The sequence below is a fragment of the Balaenoptera musculus genome, chromosome 4 (genome assembly GCF_009873245.2).
Source record: "Balaenoptera musculus isolate JJ_BM4_2016_0621 chromosome 4, mBalMus1.pri.v3, whole genome shotgun sequence".
Taxonomy (NCBI): domain Eukaryota; kingdom Metazoa; phylum Chordata; class Mammalia; order Artiodactyla; family Balaenopteridae; genus Balaenoptera; species Balaenoptera musculus.
Window position 1 is genome coordinate 140,745,294 of NC_045788.1, and position 20,349 is coordinate 140,765,642.

A 20,349-nucleotide genomic window follows, 5' to 3' on the forward strand; every position below is an offset into this window, starting at 1 on the left:
CAGCACTGAACACATCTGCTCTGAGGGCTCTGTCTACACCCTCACCCCCCCACCAAGAAGGAAAAAAGGTTTCAGTGCCCTGACGAGTGGCTATCAAGTCATCACCCATGAAGGGCTGGTCCCTTTATTTCCAGCCACCTTCCAGGGCTGCTAAGAAGGCACTAAAAAATGATCAGCAAAATCCCTCATGGGGTGACAGGCCCTGGGGCTACCCCAAGTGGCCCTCACTGGCTATGGCCCCAGAAGGTGGCCCCCGCAGGTTCTACCTGGCTTCCTCCCTTCCCGTCTCAAGCCGTCCAACAGCTGAGAAGTCAGCAGCCCCATGTGCATCCAAGAGGGGCCCCTGGAGTGGGGCTTGGAAGGGAGGTCCCCGTGGGACAGACCCTTTCCCTCTTCTCTGCACTGACCCTGCGTGCCCACACCCAGCTGGGCCTCCCCTGTCAGACGAGGGGCCCGGGAGTGTGGGCCCAGGGTGGGGGAGGCCACGTGGCCTGCAGAGAACTGTGGAGCGTGCCAAAGGCAGATAGGTTCACTATTTAATAAAAACAAAAGGACCTGGGAGTCATTTCTAAAAATAATTATGCACGGTGATTAAAAATCAGCCCCTTCATTTTCTTGTGGAATGGTGTCAAGGACCCAGGCTGTATGGATTAGCTGTTTGCCTGTTCAAAAAGGAAAAAGAAACGATGTTATTTTCTTGAGACAAACAAAGGTAGAAAATTATTTTTTCCCCTAAATGAACGTGAGGCCCTTATACAGCAATGAGTAAGCTTAATAAGACAAAGGGATATTGTTTTTCTACAGCATGAAGGTCAAGGGGTTAGGCTGACAGTGGAGGACAGCATGTGCAAAGGCCCTGAGGCATAAGGGGGAACGGGGTGTGTAGGGATCCAATCATTCAGCACAGCTGGGACACAGGCCTCTCTGGGCAAACCGAGCGTGACCTTAGCCACTGAAAGACGTCAAGTGTCTAATTAGTCATGCTTTCTACCCCACTTTCTCTGCTGCTACCCAGCCCTCTCGCTCCCCGCTCTGGCCGTGCTGAGCCACCGGCAGTACCTTAACACACCTTGCCCGTTTGCTCTCTCATCCTGGAGGGACAGTCTCCCCTTGGCCTGGCTCACCTCCCTCAAGGGGTCCGGGCTGCCTTCTCCTCCCAGCCCCACCGCAGCCCCCCAGCTTCCCTCTACCACATAGCCCGCCGCGGGTCAGAGGGGGTCATCTATTTCCAGCACTCGGCCCTTTGTGGGGTGGGGACTGGATGGGCCCCATGGCCACTTGAAGGTGTTAGGTCCTATGGTTTCACTCTCGGGAGATGCAGGCTGGACCTTATTGGGCAATGCCCTCTGGTTCTGCACCTGGGTACCTTTGGAGACTTGAGAGGGGACAGAATAGAACTTTTTCTTCCATCAGGAGCCTACCCCTAGAAGGAGCCGAAATCTGGGAGCTCTGCCAGTCCCGAGGCCCGTGCGATGGACAGACATCTGGTCCTCACCCAGGATCCAGGCAGAGCCCAAGGGCTGGGCTCCGTTATGTGTTTCAGGCCAGACCGGGAGCCCGAGGTGGCAGGGTCCCCGGGAGCCCCTGGGATCTTTCCCCTCCTCACCACCTCTCCTTGTACCAGAGAACCCCAGCTGCTCCCCTGCCCCAGGGCGTACTCGATAGCCCAGAAAAGGACAGGGCAGAGTCACGGCTGGCTGACCTGCCTCTCCCTGCTCTCTGCCCATCACCAGAAGTTTGATTCAGTGACGCCTGGGTGGGTAAACAGAACCACCTGAGCCAGAACTAAGCGTGGTCAGCAGAGCACAAGGAAGCCCATCACAGTCAGCTCTGGACCCTGCAAAGCTGAACCCCAGACGTTTTCATCCAAACACCAGTGGTGGGCCCTGGACAGTGGGGGAGGGGATGCCACCTGGCACGGGGACCGCACCTCCTAGGCTTTGACACAGCGAGTCAGAGAACCCACTCAGGAGGACGGGAAAGTTACCCTCATTTGTTGATAAATCCAGTCTGTAAACATGGTCACGTTTCCGTACACTCCCGGTCGGTAAGCCTTAGCACAGCCAGAGCCCCAGCTCGTGTCCCCGATCAGCCACCAGACGCTGCTCTTCAGAGTGACCAGAGGGCCTCCGCTGTCACCCTGGGGGACACAGCAGGTTGCAGAGCAGAAGTGAAACCACAAGCCGTACATCACAGAGGGCAAGGAGGTGGGGGTAATGGGAGGGTCTGCAGGTCTCCTCCAACGAGGTGATAGTAATATAATCCCCCAAAGAGACTGTACCAGCGACGGATTTTAGTCTGCATCAGTTAATAGTTACCAAATAAATGGCTGTCCATACTTTTAAATAGTCAAAATACTTATTTCTGTGGCACTGACACTGCGACCACACAGCGCCTTCCGGAGGAAGCAGCGGCGTGCATTGTTGGCGGTACCAGGGCTTTCGCACCGTCCATGGCCGTCACTTCCCACGGCCACCCCCCGGGCCCCAGGTCGGGGACAAGGCGCTCCTCACGGGCCCCGTGGGAGCTAGGCAAGGCCCAGAGAGGCCGAACACAAGCTGGTCATCACCTGGCAGGAGTCGACGGTTCCCTGCAGGTACCCCGCGCAGATCATGGCCGGCGTGATGAGATCGCCGTACACTTGCTTGCTGTCGCACCGCCAGGGCTCGATGAGCTGCACCATCGCCGCGTTCAGCACATCCGAGGTTTTCCCTGCCACAGAGGACGGCCTGGCTTTCCCAGGGAGCCTGGACTCCCTCCCGGGGGCATGGAGAGACCCCCCACGCCCCTCCTCCCATACCGGCTCCTGGGGCACCGGGGTATCTTCCAGCTGCTGGGGCCTGTGTTTAAAGCGGCTCCAGATTCGGTTTTGGGGCAGACTGCCTGCCTCTGGGGCTGGGGAGCCCCACCTGTGTCCTAGAGTCATGCTCTCCCGTCACCCCGCCACTTGGTTCCCTGGGATCAGTTTTCCTCCTCCATTGCTCCCTCTTCTCTGGACCGTTCCCAGGGCCACCCAAGGGGCCCTGTGTCTCCACCTCAAACACCCGGCCGTCCTCAACCCCACACGATCCTCCACTCTGACCACCTGCCCTCGGCTCCCGGCAGGCGGAAACTTCCTAGACGCTGGCTGGGACTTGCGCTCTCTGTCCCCCGGTTGCTACCTGGATGTCTTCTGGGCTCTGTGGGCTTACCGCGCTGAAGCAGTGCCTCTCCTAGAGGGCTCCTCCACCCCCAGCCACACCGCCCCGTCCTCCGGACTCGGGAAATGGTCCCACCACCCACCGGGGGGCTCAGGTCACAGCCGGAAGCCGCCTTCCCGTGACTCCTCACGCTCTCCCTGCTGACACTCCATCCATCAGCAGATCCGGTGGCTCCGTCCCAAACGTGCTCCCACACCACCCACCCTGCTCTGAGCCGCCTTCTTGTCTCGGAGGACACAGCACTGGTCCCCTCACCATGCTGTTCCGTCTGCCCTCACCCCTAACCCTTCCGTGACTCCCTACGCAGCTGTCAGATCGAGTCACTCCAGTGTCCTCATTATAGCCTAGAAGGCCCTATGAGAGCTGGCTCCCGCCTGCCCCTCACCCTGGCTCATCGTGCCCTGGCCGCACTGGCCCTTCTGTCCCTAAGGCACTCTCGTCATGCAGATCTTGGCTCAGGTGTCCTCTCTTCCGAGAAGCCTTCCCTGACCACCGCTCGCTGTCGCAAACCTCCGCTGTTTGAAAGCACCTAGTTCAGTTATTCATTTCCTGTCTGAGCACATCCTGCCCCCACACATCCATAGGAGAATGTGAAGTTCCTGCGGGCAGAGATTTTTGTCTCATTTGGTTCACTGCTGCATTCCCAGCTCTTGGTAGGTGCTCCACAAATCGTGGCTGACTTTCCCTCTTGTCTTGGATGCTGGGAAACCTTGCTCACAGTTGGAAGGCTCAACCCAGGAGCTTTCTTTAGACCAGATGCCGGGACACCCAGCGCCACCACCATCTCCCCCTACCTCCCCAAACCACCCCGCCTTTGAGCTATTCACCGTGCTTTAAAGGATCCCTTGTAGGTGTGCCCTAAACACTTTTGGAAGGATGTAAACAATATATAAATGTACGACTAAGCCCATCCAATGCTCCATAAGAATTCAACAGCAAGGATCCCTTCATTTGAAAAACGTTATCTGAGATGAAAGCAAATCATAACTGAAGGCAGCTGGGCCAGCCTGCGTCAGGAGGGTCTAGTGCCTCTTCCCTGTCTGTGGTGTCAGGGCAGGAGGACAGAGCCTCTGACGCCTGCAGCTGGCATTGCCAGTCACACAAGCCCATCCTCACTGAGTCCGTTATCCCTCAGCCATCAAAGGCAGGCAGACTTCCGGGCGGCCTGTTAGCGACCGTGGGATACAAACGTAGGGGGCCGTGTGCCCCTCACATTTAGGTGGCCTTCACCCTTCAAAAAGCAGTTTCCGCGCATTGTTCCATTTGGTCTTAATAAGGGCATGGGGTAGGTAGGGCAGCTAGGATTTTCCCATCTAGCGCGTGCGGAAACAGGCAAAAAGACTGGGTGAACTGCCCAAAGTCGTCCAATCATTTAGTGGTGGAACCAGGATCAAAACCTAGACCTCCCGCTTCAGGACCCAGTGCTCTGCTCCTGAGACCCGCAGATCCCCTGCTGGGAGCCTCACCTTTCTCGTAGGTGGACCCCCACCCGGAAATCCAGCAGGACTGTGTCGGTTCCAGCATCATGCCGGGGTTGGGCAGACACACTGGTTTCACTCTGTCTGTTTCAAGAAGGGAAAACAACGTGAGCGGTTCCGGTCTAACTGAAGGCCTTGGGAGACAGTGTCTGCCTGGATCTTCCCTGGGCCTGGGACCACCAGCCTCCTGCCCAAGGAGACTTCTGGATTCCAGTGTGTCCTGGCATCCCCTTTCCTGTCCCTGCCAGGACCCTCCTTCTAACAGGCAAGACGTCCCCCTCTGGAAGTGAGGGTTTTGGAAGATTGAAGATCGAGAGTCCTGTGATGCAAATAGTTGACACTGGACGTGGTAGGGCTGCATCAGACTAAATTGATGAGGATGAAGGTAAATGATTAGCAATTTATAATTAAACTCACAACAGGTGCAATTGCAAACCAGTACCGAGTGAAGTCTGACCCACCAGATGCTGACTATGAAACAACTTTTCTAGACGTTCACGTGTGCTGATTACGTCGTCACCGTGCCGAGGAGGAAAAGCGCCACAGTGAATGCATCCCTCAGTGGCCAAAGGCACATTTTGGGGTGACTCGGCCTCTGCTGAGCCCTCTTCTAGCAGCCAACCCCTCCCCTGGCTCCACAAACTACAACTCAGTGCAAATTCCCTCCTTCTGGTCATCACGGCACATTTTATTTCCAGTCAACCTCTCCTTAAGATGCGGTCAAAACTGTTCACATACGCTGGGCTGTAGGAACACAGCTACGCACCGTTAAAAGTCAGAGGCGTCTGCAGCTTCATAAGAGCGATGTCATTGTTCTTGGTCTTGGAATCGTAATTTGGGTGGGAAATCACTTTTGCTACTCGGTATCCGTTTCCATAGAACATGAGAGATTGTCTCAAAATTCCTGCAAAGGCTGTCCAAATCTTGGGATTGTTAAGAGGTCTGGAAGACAGAGATGAACACCACTCAGCATGTCAGAACCACAGACATGAAACGCTCATTTGACGGTCTTCAAAAGTCATCCGCCGGAGCCAAGGTCTCCAAGGTGGCGTGATCTGTCAAAAGCCCCAGGACAAGACTGGCCAGGTGGTCTCAGGCCCTTCCCCCTCCCCACCTCACACAGCCTCCCACTCCCCTCCTTTACCTCATCAGTGAATCCTATTCCTCCCGTGCTTCCGCGCCAGCCTGCAAACCCTCGCAATTCCAAGAACGCTTATTCCTGCGCCTAAGTGCCTTCCTGAGGTTTGAAACCCCATTTCTGGCGTGGCTGGGTCTTACTGACTTTTACATGCTAGAGCATTTCCTGGCACACAGTAGGTGCTTAATAAGTGTGTACTGATGAATAGACTCTGAGTCTAATAGCCATCCAGGCATTACCTTTATCTGGGTGTTTCCCTTCTAAGAAAATCCTAAATCCTACAGCCCATGGAATACGGTGGATGGAAGGAAGGGAACGCTCTTGGGCAATAAACACTGCTTTCTTCAACCATACAACAGCCCTTGGAGCAGCACACCTGTCTTACAGGTGCAGATGCTACAGCCAGACACCTCGAGGGAACTGTCTGAAGCCACTCAGCCAGAGAATGGCCAAGCCAGGCCCGGCCTCACTCTAAAGAAAATTAGCTCTGATGAGTGAGGCTTTTTCAAAATAGCCATGTGGGACTTCCCTGGTGGCGCAGTGGTTGAGAATCTGCCTGCCAATGCAGGGGACATGGGTTTGAGCCCTGGTCTGGGAAGCTCCCGCATGCCGCGGAGCAACTAGGCCCGTGAGCCACAACTACTGAGTCTGCGCGTCTGGAGCCTGTGCTCCGCAACAACAGAGGCCGCGATAGTGAGAGGCCCGCGCACCGCGATGAAGAGTGGCCCCCGCTCGCCGCAACTAGAGAAAGCCCTCGCACAGAAACGAAGACCCAACACAGCCATAAATAAATAAATAAATAAATAATAAATAAATAAATAAAATTAAAAAAAAAAAGCCATGTGACCAAAAAACAAACAAACAAAAAAACCAAAAAAACCCTCCATGTTTAAGAGAAAAGGAGGGGCAACAGTATCTTCTACAAAAGCTGACACTATAATGATGGCTGCCCTCGTCCCTCCCCCCACCTGTATGGGCAGCGCTGTGGCCCAGGGTGTTTAATGGACCAGAGAGAACCTTCCGGCATGGCAGCGTGAGGTCTGAGTGTCTCTGAGTGCACCCTCTCTGGGGACGAGCACCCAGGGGAGACCAGGCCTCCCAAGAGGGCAGGGGCCTCAGGAAGGGTGGGACAGAGCTGAGAAGACTGTGGGCTAGAAGGAGTTCTTTTTTTTTTTTTATAAATTTATTTGTTTTATTTTTGGCTGTGTTGGGTCTTCGTTGCTGTGCACGGGCTTTCTCTAGTTGCGGTGAGCGGGGGCTACTCTTCGTTGCGGTGAACGGGCTTCTCATTGCGGTGGCTTCTCTTGTTGCAGAGCACGGGCTCTAGGCGCGCGGGCTTCAGTAGTTGCAGCACGCAGGCTCAGTAGTTGTGGCTCGCGGGCTCTAGAGCGCAGGCTCAGTAGTTGTGGAGCACAGGCTCAATTGCTCTGCGGCATGTGGGATCTTCCCGGACCAGGGCTCGAACCCGTGTTCCCTGCCTTGGCAGGCGGATTCTTAACCACTGCGCCACCAGGGAAGCCCCTAGAAGGAGTTCTGATCACAGCATCACCCCAGCCCCACACCGCATCCCTGTGCCAGACCCCGCGAGTAATGGACACACGCTGAAGGGATGGTCTTGGCCACGCGCTTCACGAGTCATTTGACCTTCCCAGCGAGGCAACGACCTGGGCGCCTTTAGAATCCCCACTTGCCCACAAGGAAACCGGAACTCGAAGGAGTCGGAGACTTCACTCAAGGCCGCAGGGCCCAGAGCCTCCGCCTCTCAACCCCGGGACCCGCCCCCTCGGGACTTACTCCTCCACACAGTGGGCGGCGGTCACGATCCACTCGGGGGTGATGATGGAGCCTCCGCAGACGTGGGTACCCTGCACGTGCAGGCTGACCTGCCAGGGCCAGTCCCCCGGGGCAGCGCTCGACCCGCCCACGATCCGGCTCTGGCGTCTCGTCTTCCCCGAGACCCCGCACTCTGAGGGCGACAAGCACAGAGCAGCCGGCCAGTGAGCGAAGCAGGGCCGCCCCCTCCCGGCCCCCTGACGCCCGTCACACCGAGTGCCCAGACGGCCCCCAGGCCGAGGGTCCTGCCTGGCCGGAGGGTGATTGTTGTCTCCTCTTGCTGCTGTTTGTTGGGGGTCCGACTTTCAGAGAATGTGTCCTGGTCTCTTTGGGTTGGGGGGTGGGGTGAGAGGACAGCCCTCCAGCCCCCCCTCCCCCCAGGAAGCACCACTTCTGCTGGCACTGTGTGACCCTGCTCCTTGGCACTTGTGCGATTCCATCGGCGTCTCCCGTACACCCGGGGGCGGGGGGCGTGGATAACAAAGGCCCTGGAACCCCCTCGAATGCTCAGAGGCCCCAAGATTCCTGAACAGAGCTAAGCAGGCTTTTCTCATGTGTGCTGCTCTCAAGCTGCCAGGAGGTGGATGGCGTAGCGTGCGCGGGAAGGCAGGGCAGGCACCATGCTTTCTCCATACCTAAAGAAACTTGAGCCAGCCTGGGTGGGAAGGTACCAGCGGGACCACTGGGGCATGCGTCCACCTAGGGGCGTCTGCTAGCTTCACCTGTTCAAACTGAAAAGCCAAGCTTCAGGCCTGAGACCCGTATGGGAACAGGATGGGGCTGTCCCAGAGGAGGGAGCGCACGGACACTGTCCTGCATACCAGTAGGAGGTTTGGAAACTATAAATAATCCAAACACAGGGATGGGGACACCCACAGGCCTCCAGCTCCAGCATGGGGATGCCCTAGAGCGAGGCCCCGTCAGTTTCTTGAGCTTGCCCGTCCTCATGGGACAGCTGCTTCTTGGACTTGAGGCTGAAGGCGTCTAAAGTGCATCAGAATTCAAGAAAGGAGCCCCTTGGGCAGAGTGCTGGGCATGTCCTGACCTGTTACCCCACCTCATCTCTCCACATCCCCCAGAGACACAGGGAGATACATTTCTATAAGTACCAAATGTTTCCTATTTTAGAAACACAAAAAGGAAAACCAAGAATCACTTACCTATACAGCGTAAAGAAACCACAGTTTTTGAAGAACAGACATCACTACAAAAGAAAAGGGGAAAATTCTGGTCACTCTAACAAACGAGACACTTGATTCTCAAAATACTTAGAAATAAATATTTTCTTCCACTGTTCTCCCTCTCTGCCTCCCCAGACATAGAAGAGTCCACAGCTGAAGACTTGAATAAGGAAAGTCAATCTATATACATAGGGGACAGTAGTAAAGAGCAGACACTGAGTCAAAGTGCAGGGTTCATATCCAAGCTGTGTGACCTTGGACAAGCTTCCTAACCTCTCTGTGCCTCAATTTCCCCATCTGCAGAATGGGCTAATATAGTACCAACTCATAGGGTGGTTGTGAAGATAAGCACACATCCTATCAGTTGTTATTATTTTTCCTTGGGATTTAAAATCATCTTTAATTTTGTAAGGAAGACATTCGTAAACTTCCAGGTTCCTATAACTGCTTTACATTTACCGCACAGGAAACTATACAGTCAGTCATTTGCCTGGGAACAGAAGAAAAGTTACTCATTTGGGGGGCAGACATTCCAGGTTACATATGAAAAAGAAACAACCAAGGCGTTCCACTGTACACTGAATTTTCCCCCAATATGCTGAGGAGAAGAGAAACAGCCCTGACATCCACGTGCTCGAACCTGGCCATGTTCTGTTGAACGTAAGCAGTTCCCAGGGCATCAACATGCGGCCAGACCACTGTTACACGATGGAGCAGGAAGCAGGCCCGCCCACCGCACAACCCCATGAACCTGGTCCAAACCACACAGTGACCAACAGGCCCCTATGCTGGCTGACACGAGTGGCCGCACTTCTTTGCCAATCCCAGCCATAGCCTGGCTTCATGCCTGCCACCCACCTTCTAAAAAAAAAAAAAAAAAAAAACCATTAAGGTACCAACTACAGAATCACCCTCACTTCCGGACAGCATCCAATGCAGGGCAAAGCCCTGCTTCCTGGAACCTTCCCCAAAATGACTCAACACAAGCCCACATCCTGTAATAAGTCCCTTCTCACCCCGTTCCATGGAGACACCCACAGTTCCAGGACAAGGCATGTCCTGGTGGTCTCTGGCTGGGGGGCATTGGATGCCAAGAGAAGACACGTTCCCATTAAGAGAAGATGCTTTCTAAGCATCATGAGGTCGTTCTCCTCTGCATTTTCCTCTGCACACTGTGCAGCCACCAGCACCAGGGCACGAAGCAGCCACTCAGACAAACCCTGCGAGGACTCAGGTATCAAAGAGCAACTTCTGAAAGCAAAGAGGAAAGAAGTTCTCCCACCTCACGCCGTGCATGCCAGGGACACCGCATGCCAGGCAATGACCTTCTCTTCTTTCCTCCAAACACTGCAGCCACCTTGTGAGTTACCGAGAGGTGGCAGCCTTCCCTGCCCTGCTCAGCCCTGATTCCACGTAACCAAAGACGATGAAGAGACAGTCGGGGGCATTTACAAAGAGCCCAGGCAGCTGTGTTTAGCTTCTCGGGAGGGCAAACCACGGCCTGCTGTTTGGATGGGCACACCTGGCCGTGTGCACTCCTTCTTCTGGGCTCACCCTCTCACATTCCTGGGGACAGCCAGACCAGGCGCCCCAGGCAGAAGTCAGCCCCCCCGGGCCACCAGGAACGCAAAGCTGCTCCCAGCCTCCCACTCACAGGGGAGGAGGGGAAGTGTGACCCGTCCATCCTCCCCTAAATGCAGCATCTGGCACCTGGCCAGCAGGGTGGGTGACGGCCTGGCTGGCCACCTGGGGATGGGAGATAGGGACCTGGGAGCTGAGGAAGACTTAAGCAAGAAGGACACTGTGTATCTTTCACGTTAAGGAACATTCGGATAGTAATAATGATCCTAGGAAGACTGCAACCATTTTAAACATATGCAACACAAAATGAGTAGCTCAAGCCCAGCCCTCTCCCCCACGCTCCTAACCAGTTAAGCCATCAGCCATGGGACCAGCTCAGGTTCATTTCCACCCACCAGACGCACTGTGACCCGCCCAGCGCTGCAAGTGGGCCTCCAGGTAGAGGAAACATTGGTGCACTGGACCAGCCACTCGCTCCCAGGCCCACCCCTTGCACAGCATCCTCTGACACGATTGCCTGGGCTGGGGGACCAACCACCCCTGCTGCCTGGGGCTGAGGGGCTTCTTGGGAAGCAGGATTTCCAGTGTGAAACTGGCAGAGTCCTGGGCAAACCAGGATGAGTTGATCACCCCAGTGGGGACCCTGAGACATTCTTTTGGACTCCTAGACACACACCCTGACACACAGTAAGGTACATGTCTAATGTCCGGAGAGAGAAAAAAATCAGGAAAGAGGAATTTCAATTGTGCCATGTTACCCAATACCATGGAGGGCAGAGGGCAGAGGGCACAAACAAGACGGCAAATAGACCTTAGCCACTTCCCTAGAATAAACCCAGAGCTGCTGAGAGGGACGGGTCCTACTTAAAGTCCAACCTCCTCCCCATGAGAAACTCAGACAAACCCACAGCTGCAGCAGAGAAATCAAACTCTGGACAATGATTCTCCCTGACGTCTCGTGCTCGTTCCCATTACACAGTTTTTGAAAGGAAAGAGGAAATCACCATGGCCAACAGGCACGTGAAAAGATGCTCAACATCACTGATTATTAGAGGAATGCAAATCAAAACTACAATGAGGTACCACCTCACACCAGTCAAAAAGACCATCATCAAAAAGTCTACAAATAACAAATGCTGGAGAGGGTGTGGAGAAAAGGGAACCCTCCTACACTGTTGGTGGGAAGGTAAATTGGTGCAGTCACTATGGAGAACAGTATGGAGCTTCCTTAAAATACTAAAAATAGAGTTACCGTATGATCCAGCAATCCCACTCCTGGACATATATCTGGACAAAACTACAATTCGATAACATATGTGCACCCCAATGTGCATTGCAGCACTTTTTACAATAGTCAAGACATGGAAACAACCTAAATATCCATTGACAGAGGAATGGATAAAGAAGATGTGGTACATGTATGCAAGGGAATATTACTCAGCCATAATAAAGAATGAAATAATGCCATTTACAGCAACATGGATGGACCCAGAGATTATCATACTAAGCAAAGTAAATCAGAAAGAGAAAGACAAATACCATATATCACTTATATGTGGAATCTAAAATATGACACAAATGACCTTATCTAAGAAACAAACTCACAGACATAGAGAATAGACCTGTGATTGCCAAGTGGGGAGGGAGGTGGGGGAAGGATGGATTGGGAGTTTGGGATTAGCAGATGCAAACTAGTATATATAGGATGGATAAGCAATAAGGACCTACTGTATAGCACAGGGAACTATGTTCAATATCCTGTAATAAACCATAATGGAAAAAGAATATGAAAAAGAATGTATATATAACTGAATCAGTTTGCCATACAGTAGAAATTAACATAACATTGTAAATCAACTATACTTCAATGAAATAAATTTTAAAAAAGAAATCACCAAATTAAATACCTGTGGTAGAGTTTTTTATAGAGATCGATATTGTTGGCACTGACATTCAGCTTCATGAAGCTTGTGGCCCCGCTGTCATCCACTATTCCTTGGCTAGAAAAAAAACTGTTCCTGAAAAAGACAGAAAATCTTATTTAAAATAATGGGTTTTTTGGTGAGCATTCGTTAATCCTATGTTATAGCTATATCAGAATATGACATTCTGGTTACGAGGAACACCTTAGCATTTGGGAAAACAAAAACACAACTTCCAGTCAAGTGACGCTGCGTTATAACCATCTTTCCATCCGATAAGCCTGAAGTGTCAGGGAAAAGTCCTCCATCAGTTGTGTTTCTAATCTAATCTGGATTAGGATAAAGAAGCAGTAAGAATAAGGATGTGTGAGTACATATAATGTAACAAAATTACACATGTTAAAATGCTCCCAGTGATAAAATACAGACCCTGAACCACGATGGGGCCTCACTACGTCATTCACGGTGACATGCGCTGCTACTGGGGGCTGGCATTTTGAAGTATTTCACTAGCTAAGATGCCAACTTTCTTATCAAGCGGTAATTCATTTTGAAAACTGGCATAAAGGCAACACACTAGAATTGCACAGAAGTCACACGGTGACACCCCCAAGGAAGAGACGGTGGCAATGAAATTGCACAGCCTTCCCCTGGGAGGCCAGACGGCTGCCACGCGTTGACAAGGATGGTCTGGTGTGTCCCTGGCTGGAATCCCGAGGAGGGGGCACTCCCACCCCCCTCTCCCACCTCCTCTGGTGGCTGCATGAGGAATGAATTCTCTAATGGATAAATCTGTTGATCAGCTCTCTTCTGTTCAAAGGCCTCCAGCAACTTCTGCACTCATGCAGTGAAGGTTATACAGATCTGTTCCCTCCGACCTTCCCTGCAGCCCTCCCCTCTCGCCTCCACCCAGGAGGTGAGTGGAGTCAAGGCTTCGACCCTGCCTGGGGGCTCCTTAGGAAATGAGCCACCCAAGGCCCTCGGCCAGCACCCTGGACCCTGGTGACCACAGCACTGGACAGCCTCGAGTAACCAGGAGCGGGTGGAGGCCCCAGAGGCAGGGCTGGGGGGTGCCATGGAGGGGGATGGGGCAGTGTGGTGCCCACAGTCCCCTGCCGGTTTCCCGGAGCAGCTCTGGAAAGGAGACAAAGGTTCATGGTGCCCCTGTGTTGGCACTTCCAGGGAGGGGCAGAGGGAAGCACTGATCTTATGTTTCTGTGCCTGTCACCATCATCACGGAGGCCACGGGGCTCGGAACTCACGGGTAGCCCATGTCCTGGCACGCTGCTCTCCCGTAGTTGTCACTCCAGTCATCCTGGCACACGGGGTGCCAGGACTTCCTCTGAGCTGAGTACACCTGAAGGATGAAGTTGGGTCCGTAGAGACGAACTGCAGGAAGGGAGATTCTGGTGAGTCTCAAACCATCGTCCTGTCCGCCACATGAGCCCCACCTTCCCTGGGACACAGAGGCCCTGGGACCCAGAGGCAGGGCTGGGCTCCCTCTTCCCAAGGCACCAGCTACACATGAGGGATGCCGAGAACCCAGCCTTTCCCCGCAAAATATGCCCTAAAGAGCTGAAAACAGGTATTCAGACAGAAACGAACATTGTACACAAATGTTCGTGAAAGCATTATCCACAAGAGCCAAGAGGTGGAAACAACCCAAATGTCCATCTACTGATGAATGCACAAAATATGGTCCATCACATAATGGAGTATTATTTGTTCATGAAAGGGGATGAAACACTGACACAATACAACACCCATGACATTCTGCTGAGTGAAAGAGGCCAGACACAAAGGCTCACACACTGTATGATCCCATTTCTGTGAAACGTCTAGAGAAGGAAATCTATAGAGACTGAAAGTAGATTAGTGGTCGCTTAGGGCCTGGCATCTGGGGCTCATTCTGCTGTGGAATGACCAGCCTCGGTCTGATCATTTCCTACGGCTTCTGTGATGAGTGATTCCACACACCATGTGAGTGGATAAGCAAACTGTAGGACATCTAGACAATGGAATACGATTCAACACTAAAAAGAAATGAGCTATCAGGCCACGAAGAGACGTGGAGGAACCTTAAATGCACATCATTCAGTGAAAGAAGCATCTGAAAGGGCTCCATCCTGTAGGATTCCAATTCTAAGACACCTGGGGAAAGGCAAAACCGTGGAGACAGTAGGAAGATCAGTGGTTACTCGGGGATGGGGAGTAGGGGATTAAAAGGTAGAGCTCAGAGGATTTTTAGGGCAGTGAAACTACTCTGTGTGATACTGTAATGATGGATACATGTTAGACATTTGTCCAAACCTACTGTCCAGATGTATACATTGTACATTTATCTGCAATACCGGGTAAACTTTAATGTAAACTAAGGACTTTAGTCAATAATAATGTATCAATATCGACTTATCACTTACAATGCATGTACCACCCCAGTGCAAGATGTTACAAACAGGGGCGACTGTACGTGAAGGCAGGGGTGGAGGGGGGGAATGGGAACTCTGCTCGTTCTGCACACGTGAAACTGCTCAGGACTCCGTGCAAAGGAACACTGCGAGGGCAGCAGAGGGAAAGGGGAGGCTCACGTCCCAACAGAACAGTGACTTCCAGGATGTGTCATCAAGTCCTGAGGAGTCAGCTGGACGGTAACCATCGGGAAATGGGCACATTAACAATGCAAACACATGTTTACTTTTTCGTACAAAAACTCTGTGCAAGGAGAAGCAAGATACTCTTATTAGTTGCCCCTAAGGAAAAAACATGATTGGCTGATGAACAGGCGTGTGTGTCTGTGTGTGTGTGTCTGTGTGTGTCTGTGTGTGTGTGTCTGTGTGTGTGTCTGTGTGTGTGTGTGTGTCTGTGTGTGTGTGTTAGAAAAACTACCCCGTTCTTTCCTCTTCCTCGCATCCTTGTTTCCTGTGTGTCTTCTTTACTGCTCACACAGAACGTGTCACTCCTGACACGGCTGGTCACCAAATGTGTAGGGGGTTTTCTCCACACCGAGCAATTCTCCACGACACCAGCTGGGCGTCCTACAATTTAATTCTGACACTCTTTACCTGGAGATAGTGTGAGATTCCACAGGTTGAGGGCTCAGTCCCACAAGACTGACCCCCGCCCATTTCAGATGCCAGCCCCAAGTCCAGATTGTCACCTGTGCTTCTGACCAACCAGCTAGAACTCAGAGGTTCCCACGACCCCCTCCTCAGGTTCAGTTAATTTGCTAGAGCAGCTCACAGAACTCAGGAAAACCATTTACTTACTGTTTACCAGTTCATTATAAAGGATAGGATAAAGGACACAGATGCACATCCGGAGGAAGAGAAGCATAGGGCAAGGTACGTGGGGCGGGGCAGGAGCTTCCGTGCCCTCTCTGGGCACACTGGTCTCCCCAGATCTTCATGGGGTCACCAACCCGGAAGCTCCCCAACCCTGTACTTTTGGGATTTTATGGAGGATCCATCACGTAGGCATGTTCAATCATTAACTCCATTTTCAGCCTCTCTCCCTCTCAAGACAACGGGGTGCGGAGCTACAGTCTAAGCTTCTAACCATGGCTTGTTCTTTGTGGTGACCAGCCCCCATCCAGGAGCCATTCAGGAGCCCACCCAGAGTCACCTCGTTTGAACAAAAGACACTACTATCATCCAGGAAATGACAAGGGTTTTAAGAGCTCTGTGTCAGGAACTGGGGTCAAGGACCCAATACTAGAACCAAAGATGCTCCTGGTGGTCTTTTCACTTAGGAATCACCAGAGTTTCAGGAGCCCTGTGCCAGGAACTGGGGGCCAGAGACCAATACCTATTCTCTATTATCTCACAGTGTGTGAGTATATATTATGTGTGAATATGTGAGTGTGTGTGTGTGTTATGTGTGAGTGTGCAAGAGTGTAAGTGAAATGGGGGAGATGAGATTTTTCACTGCATACCCTTAGGGACTTCCTGAATTATGATCTATTTGAGTACATTAACTCTCAAAGTATTTAAATAAATACAACTTCAGTATTAAGAAGAGAGAGAGAAAGTCTCTCCAGGTAACATGAGTTTGTCTTGCTGGAGTTTATCAACACATGCACGTGCACAGGTAGGAGAGCATCAAAGGTTATTCCGCCTGATAGCTAAACCACGTCTGCTCAACCTCAAAAACTCCCTACTTTACTTAAGAAAATGGTGACAAATGTATTATCACCAAAATAAAGGCAAGGCACTCTGTCGACAGTTTACAGAGTGAGAGAGTCACTGCCAAGTGCAAACCCTCTCCGGGAAGGAACTGCAGGAGCTCGGCGCTTAGAGGCCAAGGCACCAGCGTGGACGCGGCTCCGTGCAAGTGGAACAGAGGCTGACCTCCGGCCTAACGCCCAACCCTGAGGATGCCACGGCCAAGTCCACACTGCGTCTCACACAGGTGCCCTGACCTGGAAACGGGATGTACGGGAGATCCATCCCGCCCCAGGATGGCTGCAGAAGGAAGGTAGAGGGGGGGTAGAGCCCGGCCTTTGTCTGGCATCACCTGCATTCAGAGTTAACAGCTCCCAGAGGACGCAGCAGGCTTTAGGCTCTGGGTATGGCCCTCGGTGGGTATGAGCACAAGCCTCGTCCTCAAGCATCATTTTCCCTGGCGTGACCACTTTACCACCCATGAAATAATTCATTGAAAATAATAAAAGCAGAAGAGGTGCCCACCCCGTGACAACAGACATAGATCACTTGAAAGGCAGCTTGTTTAGAAAACGCAGAGCCCACTCCCAGCTTTATGTTTTAAACAGTTTGCCTGTTTTAGTGACTTCCTGTGGCAGCCGGGGCAGGCACGTTGGCCTGGCCCTGGGCTGTGGTCTCCCTTCCCCCATGCTGTGCGATGCTGGTGGAGGGCTGGCGCTCGCCCCCCTGAGCCTGTCTCCTCATCTGAAAACCGGGCTTAGACGCAAGGCTCGGCCTCCAGGAAGGGACTCAGTTGTGGAACGCTCAACGTTCGGGACACAGGTCTGACACCGTCACGCCTGCCCTGCTGTGGCCCCTGTGGTGGGGCAGAGCGGTCCCCTCCCGAGGCGGCCGGCACGACCCCGCCACTCACCGCACCGGTTCTCGTCCTCGCCGCCGGGACAGTGCAGGATGCCGTCGCACCAGTGAGAGGGGCTGACGCAGGTCCCCGAGGAGCTGCATTCCATCCCCAAGCACTGGTCCTCCACTGGCAGAGAAATGGAAGGGAGATGTCCGTCAGGCTGAGAAACCGAGAAAACCTCCTAGCACCCAGGTGACAAGAGGGAGTGAGCTTCTCCTCCTTTAGTGTAAAAGGAGGGGCTGAGCCCTTACCGACAACGTACGTCACAGGAAGCGGGGCTGGCCGCAGGGATCCTGACCCCCTCGGGTCTGTCACTGTGGTCAGGGGAGGACCCCTAGCCTCAGATCTGGACAGCACCCGCCCTCTCTGCCACACAGGTGAGTCCTGGGATCCACAAACCCTGCCCCGGGCTGATGGAGGAGACCTGGCTGCGGGTACGGGAGGGGCCTGTGGCAGCCACCGCTGTACGCTGAGACACAGGGACCAGGTGTGGCCCCGAGGCGCTGCACTCACTGTGCTCACGAGTGCCAGGTGCCACCTAGCACCCTGAAGCACGGGGTAAACTCAACGTGCTTCTCCCACATGTATCAATATCACACCCAAAGGGCATGGGATCTTGACAACCCACGGATTAGGAGGAAGCATGCAAACGAGATTGGCCGCTTCCGAGAAAGGTTGTTCATGCGTCACGTAACCAAACAGGAGGAAAGAGATGAGGAATTTCACGAGGGGCTGTCGGTGAGCCCCCAGCCCAGAGAGTAGGGCCGCTAAAGGGCCGGCACACCACGACTCGGCCCTGGACTGCACTTACAGAGCTCCCACAGCAGCACGGCAGCCAGGACTGCTCCCGCCAGCAGGGCCCCCAGGGTGAAGGTGACACACAGGACTTTCTTAGTCCCTGGAAGAAAAGAGTCGAGTAAACAACTTAGTCGCCAAGTTTCTTAGAAGTTAGACTCTCAAATACATATGGTATATCCTATCAAGGAATAATCATTTCTTATACATTTAAAAATGTGACTTTTCTCTTTAAGAACGTATCCTGGGAGGTCTTACTTCTTCCACAGCACTGAACTTCAGGCTTTTTTGAGAACCGAAGCAGGAAGCCGTGATATGAAGCAACATACATTAAAATTAAGCTCTTCAAAAAGTATGGCCTGAAGGTAGTCAAATAAATGCTGAATGTAAAAAAATGGCTGAAAAAAGGAAACATACTTTGTTCCGGTGATTATAAGCATAAGCAAAATACTAATAATGCTCCTCAGACTATCATCTCCATGTCAGTGGTACCCAAGGCAGCAGGAAAAAAGCCTCTTCCTCAAGGTGGTTTAGGGAGGGACGGGACAGAGTCACACTGACTCATTTAACAGTCACTGGTCACATGTGGCTATTTGCGCTTCAATTAATTATCGTTAAATGATATTAAATCGTTCTGTAAATTCAACTACTCAGTGATCCCATGTGACCAGTGGCTACTGCACGGGACTGTGAAGAGGCAGGACATTCCATCACTGCAGGAAGTTCTACTGGGCAGCGCTGGCGTCGCTCCCGGGTCTGGGGGCAGGAACTCTGGGCTCACATTTCAGCTAAGAATACAAGTCTTTGGAGAAGGTCACCAGCACTCTCTAGTCAAAACAAACCAACACGCCATTGTTGGTCAGAGTGTAAGCCAAACGTCATGCCAAGGTTCAGAGGAAGGCACCCACCACCGCCGCCCTCAGCAGTTCCTGTGCAGAGAGCAGCCCCAGGCCCAGGGCTCCCTTGGGATAGGCGGAGAGGCGGAGGGAAGAGTCGGGGCGAAGGCTCTCACACAGAACCTCCAGCTCCTTAGTTCATACAGGAGGACACCCAGGCTGCAGAGGTGGAGTGCGGGGGGGCCTTGCGCCCCACCTGTGCACATTCTTGCTTCCAGAGGTCCACCGGACCAAGACGTTCAGCTTCTGGAGTTGATAGACCAGAGCTGACCCATCTGATCAGGGCTCAAAGCCTCGCCTCTCATTTTGTTACCATGTTCTGCAAATTCCACAGTCTGTGCTCAAACCGGCTTAGAAATCACCGGGGAGCCTGTTACCCAGAGATTCTGACTCAGCTCGGGGGAAGGAGGCGTGAGTCTGCAGTGCCACAGGCTCAGGGGTGAGGTCACAGCCGCCGGTCTGAGGAGCTCCGTGTGCCGCCAGCCACATTATCAGGACTTGGCACGGTGGTTGCGTCTTACCGAAGGCAGGGCAGGGTCACCAAGGAAGCTCAGGGGAAATTCCAAATGGCCAATTTGACCCATTAGTCAAGGACGATTTCATCCTTTAGGAGACTTTCCTATGTGTCATCTTACCCAAGATAAAATAACGTGCCTGGTGAGTTGAGGGATATTAAACTTAGGTATCCTGAACCTCTCATTGAGAGGGTGGCAACCTGCCCAGCCCTCACTAGGAGCGTGGGCAGCGGGAGCCCCGGATCTCACCGTTGGTGGACAGGCATTTCGGAATCATTGTCTGGTCGATCAGACATGACTGGGTGTTGGTTTGCAATTGTACAGATTGTGAGTGTCATTATAACTGACTAATCATTTACCTTCATTGTTATCAATGGTTGATGCAGCCCTATCGTGTCCAGGGTCAAGTGTTAGTATCACAGGATTGTTGACCTTCAGTCCTCCAAAGCCCAAACATTAACATGTGTATGCATTGTGGTTCAATGTGAAACACCTATGACTCTTGCTAAAACAAATAGAGCCATTAAGATAAAAATTTCCCTTGTATTCCTGCTGGGGTTCTCTTGAGTTTGTGCTGTTTAAGTAACTTGCAAAATACTGTCAAGGCTCTGACAGGCTACATGCTGCATGATTCCAACTCTACATTCTGGAAAAGGCAAAACTGTGGAGACAGTTAGATCAGTGGTTGCCAAGTGTTGGGGAAGAGAGGGAAGGATGAGCTAAGACCATGATAGGCTAAGACGAGGGGT

At 52.6% G+C, this 20,349-nt stretch overlaps 1 protein-coding gene across 5 annotated transcripts in view; it reads right to left on the minus strand.

Annotated features, from left to right (window-relative positions):
- Positions 1 to 614: 614 nt before the first annotated feature.
- Positions 615 to 20,349, minus strand: part of TMPRSS2 (transmembrane serine protease 2) — a 33,113-nt gene continuing 13,378 nt past the window's right edge. For all 5 annotated transcript variants that reach the window (XM_036850886.1, XM_036850889.1, XM_036850890.1 and 2 more), the window contains exons 4-14: positions 18,206 to 18,292; positions 17,407 to 17,520; positions 13,596 to 13,722; positions 12,319 to 12,429; positions 8,810 to 8,853; positions 7,611 to 7,782; positions 5,445 to 5,620; positions 4,667 to 4,762; positions 2,570 to 2,712; positions 1,988 to 2,140; positions 615 to 662 (exon numbers count right to left, since the gene is read on the minus strand). In XM_036850886.1, the coding sequence (XP_036706781.1) occupies positions 651 to 662; positions 1,988 to 2,140; positions 2,570 to 2,712; positions 4,667 to 4,762; positions 5,445 to 5,620; positions 7,611 to 7,782; positions 8,810 to 8,853; positions 12,319 to 12,429; positions 13,596 to 13,722; positions 17,407 to 17,520; positions 18,206 to 18,292 (1,235 nt within the window). In that variant the 3' untranslated portion in view covers positions 615 to 650. The remainder of the gene's footprint in view (positions 663 to 1,987; positions 2,141 to 2,569; positions 2,713 to 4,666; positions 4,763 to 5,444; positions 5,621 to 7,610; positions 7,783 to 8,809; positions 8,854 to 12,318; positions 12,430 to 13,595; positions 13,723 to 17,406; positions 17,521 to 18,205; positions 18,293 to 20,349) is intronic.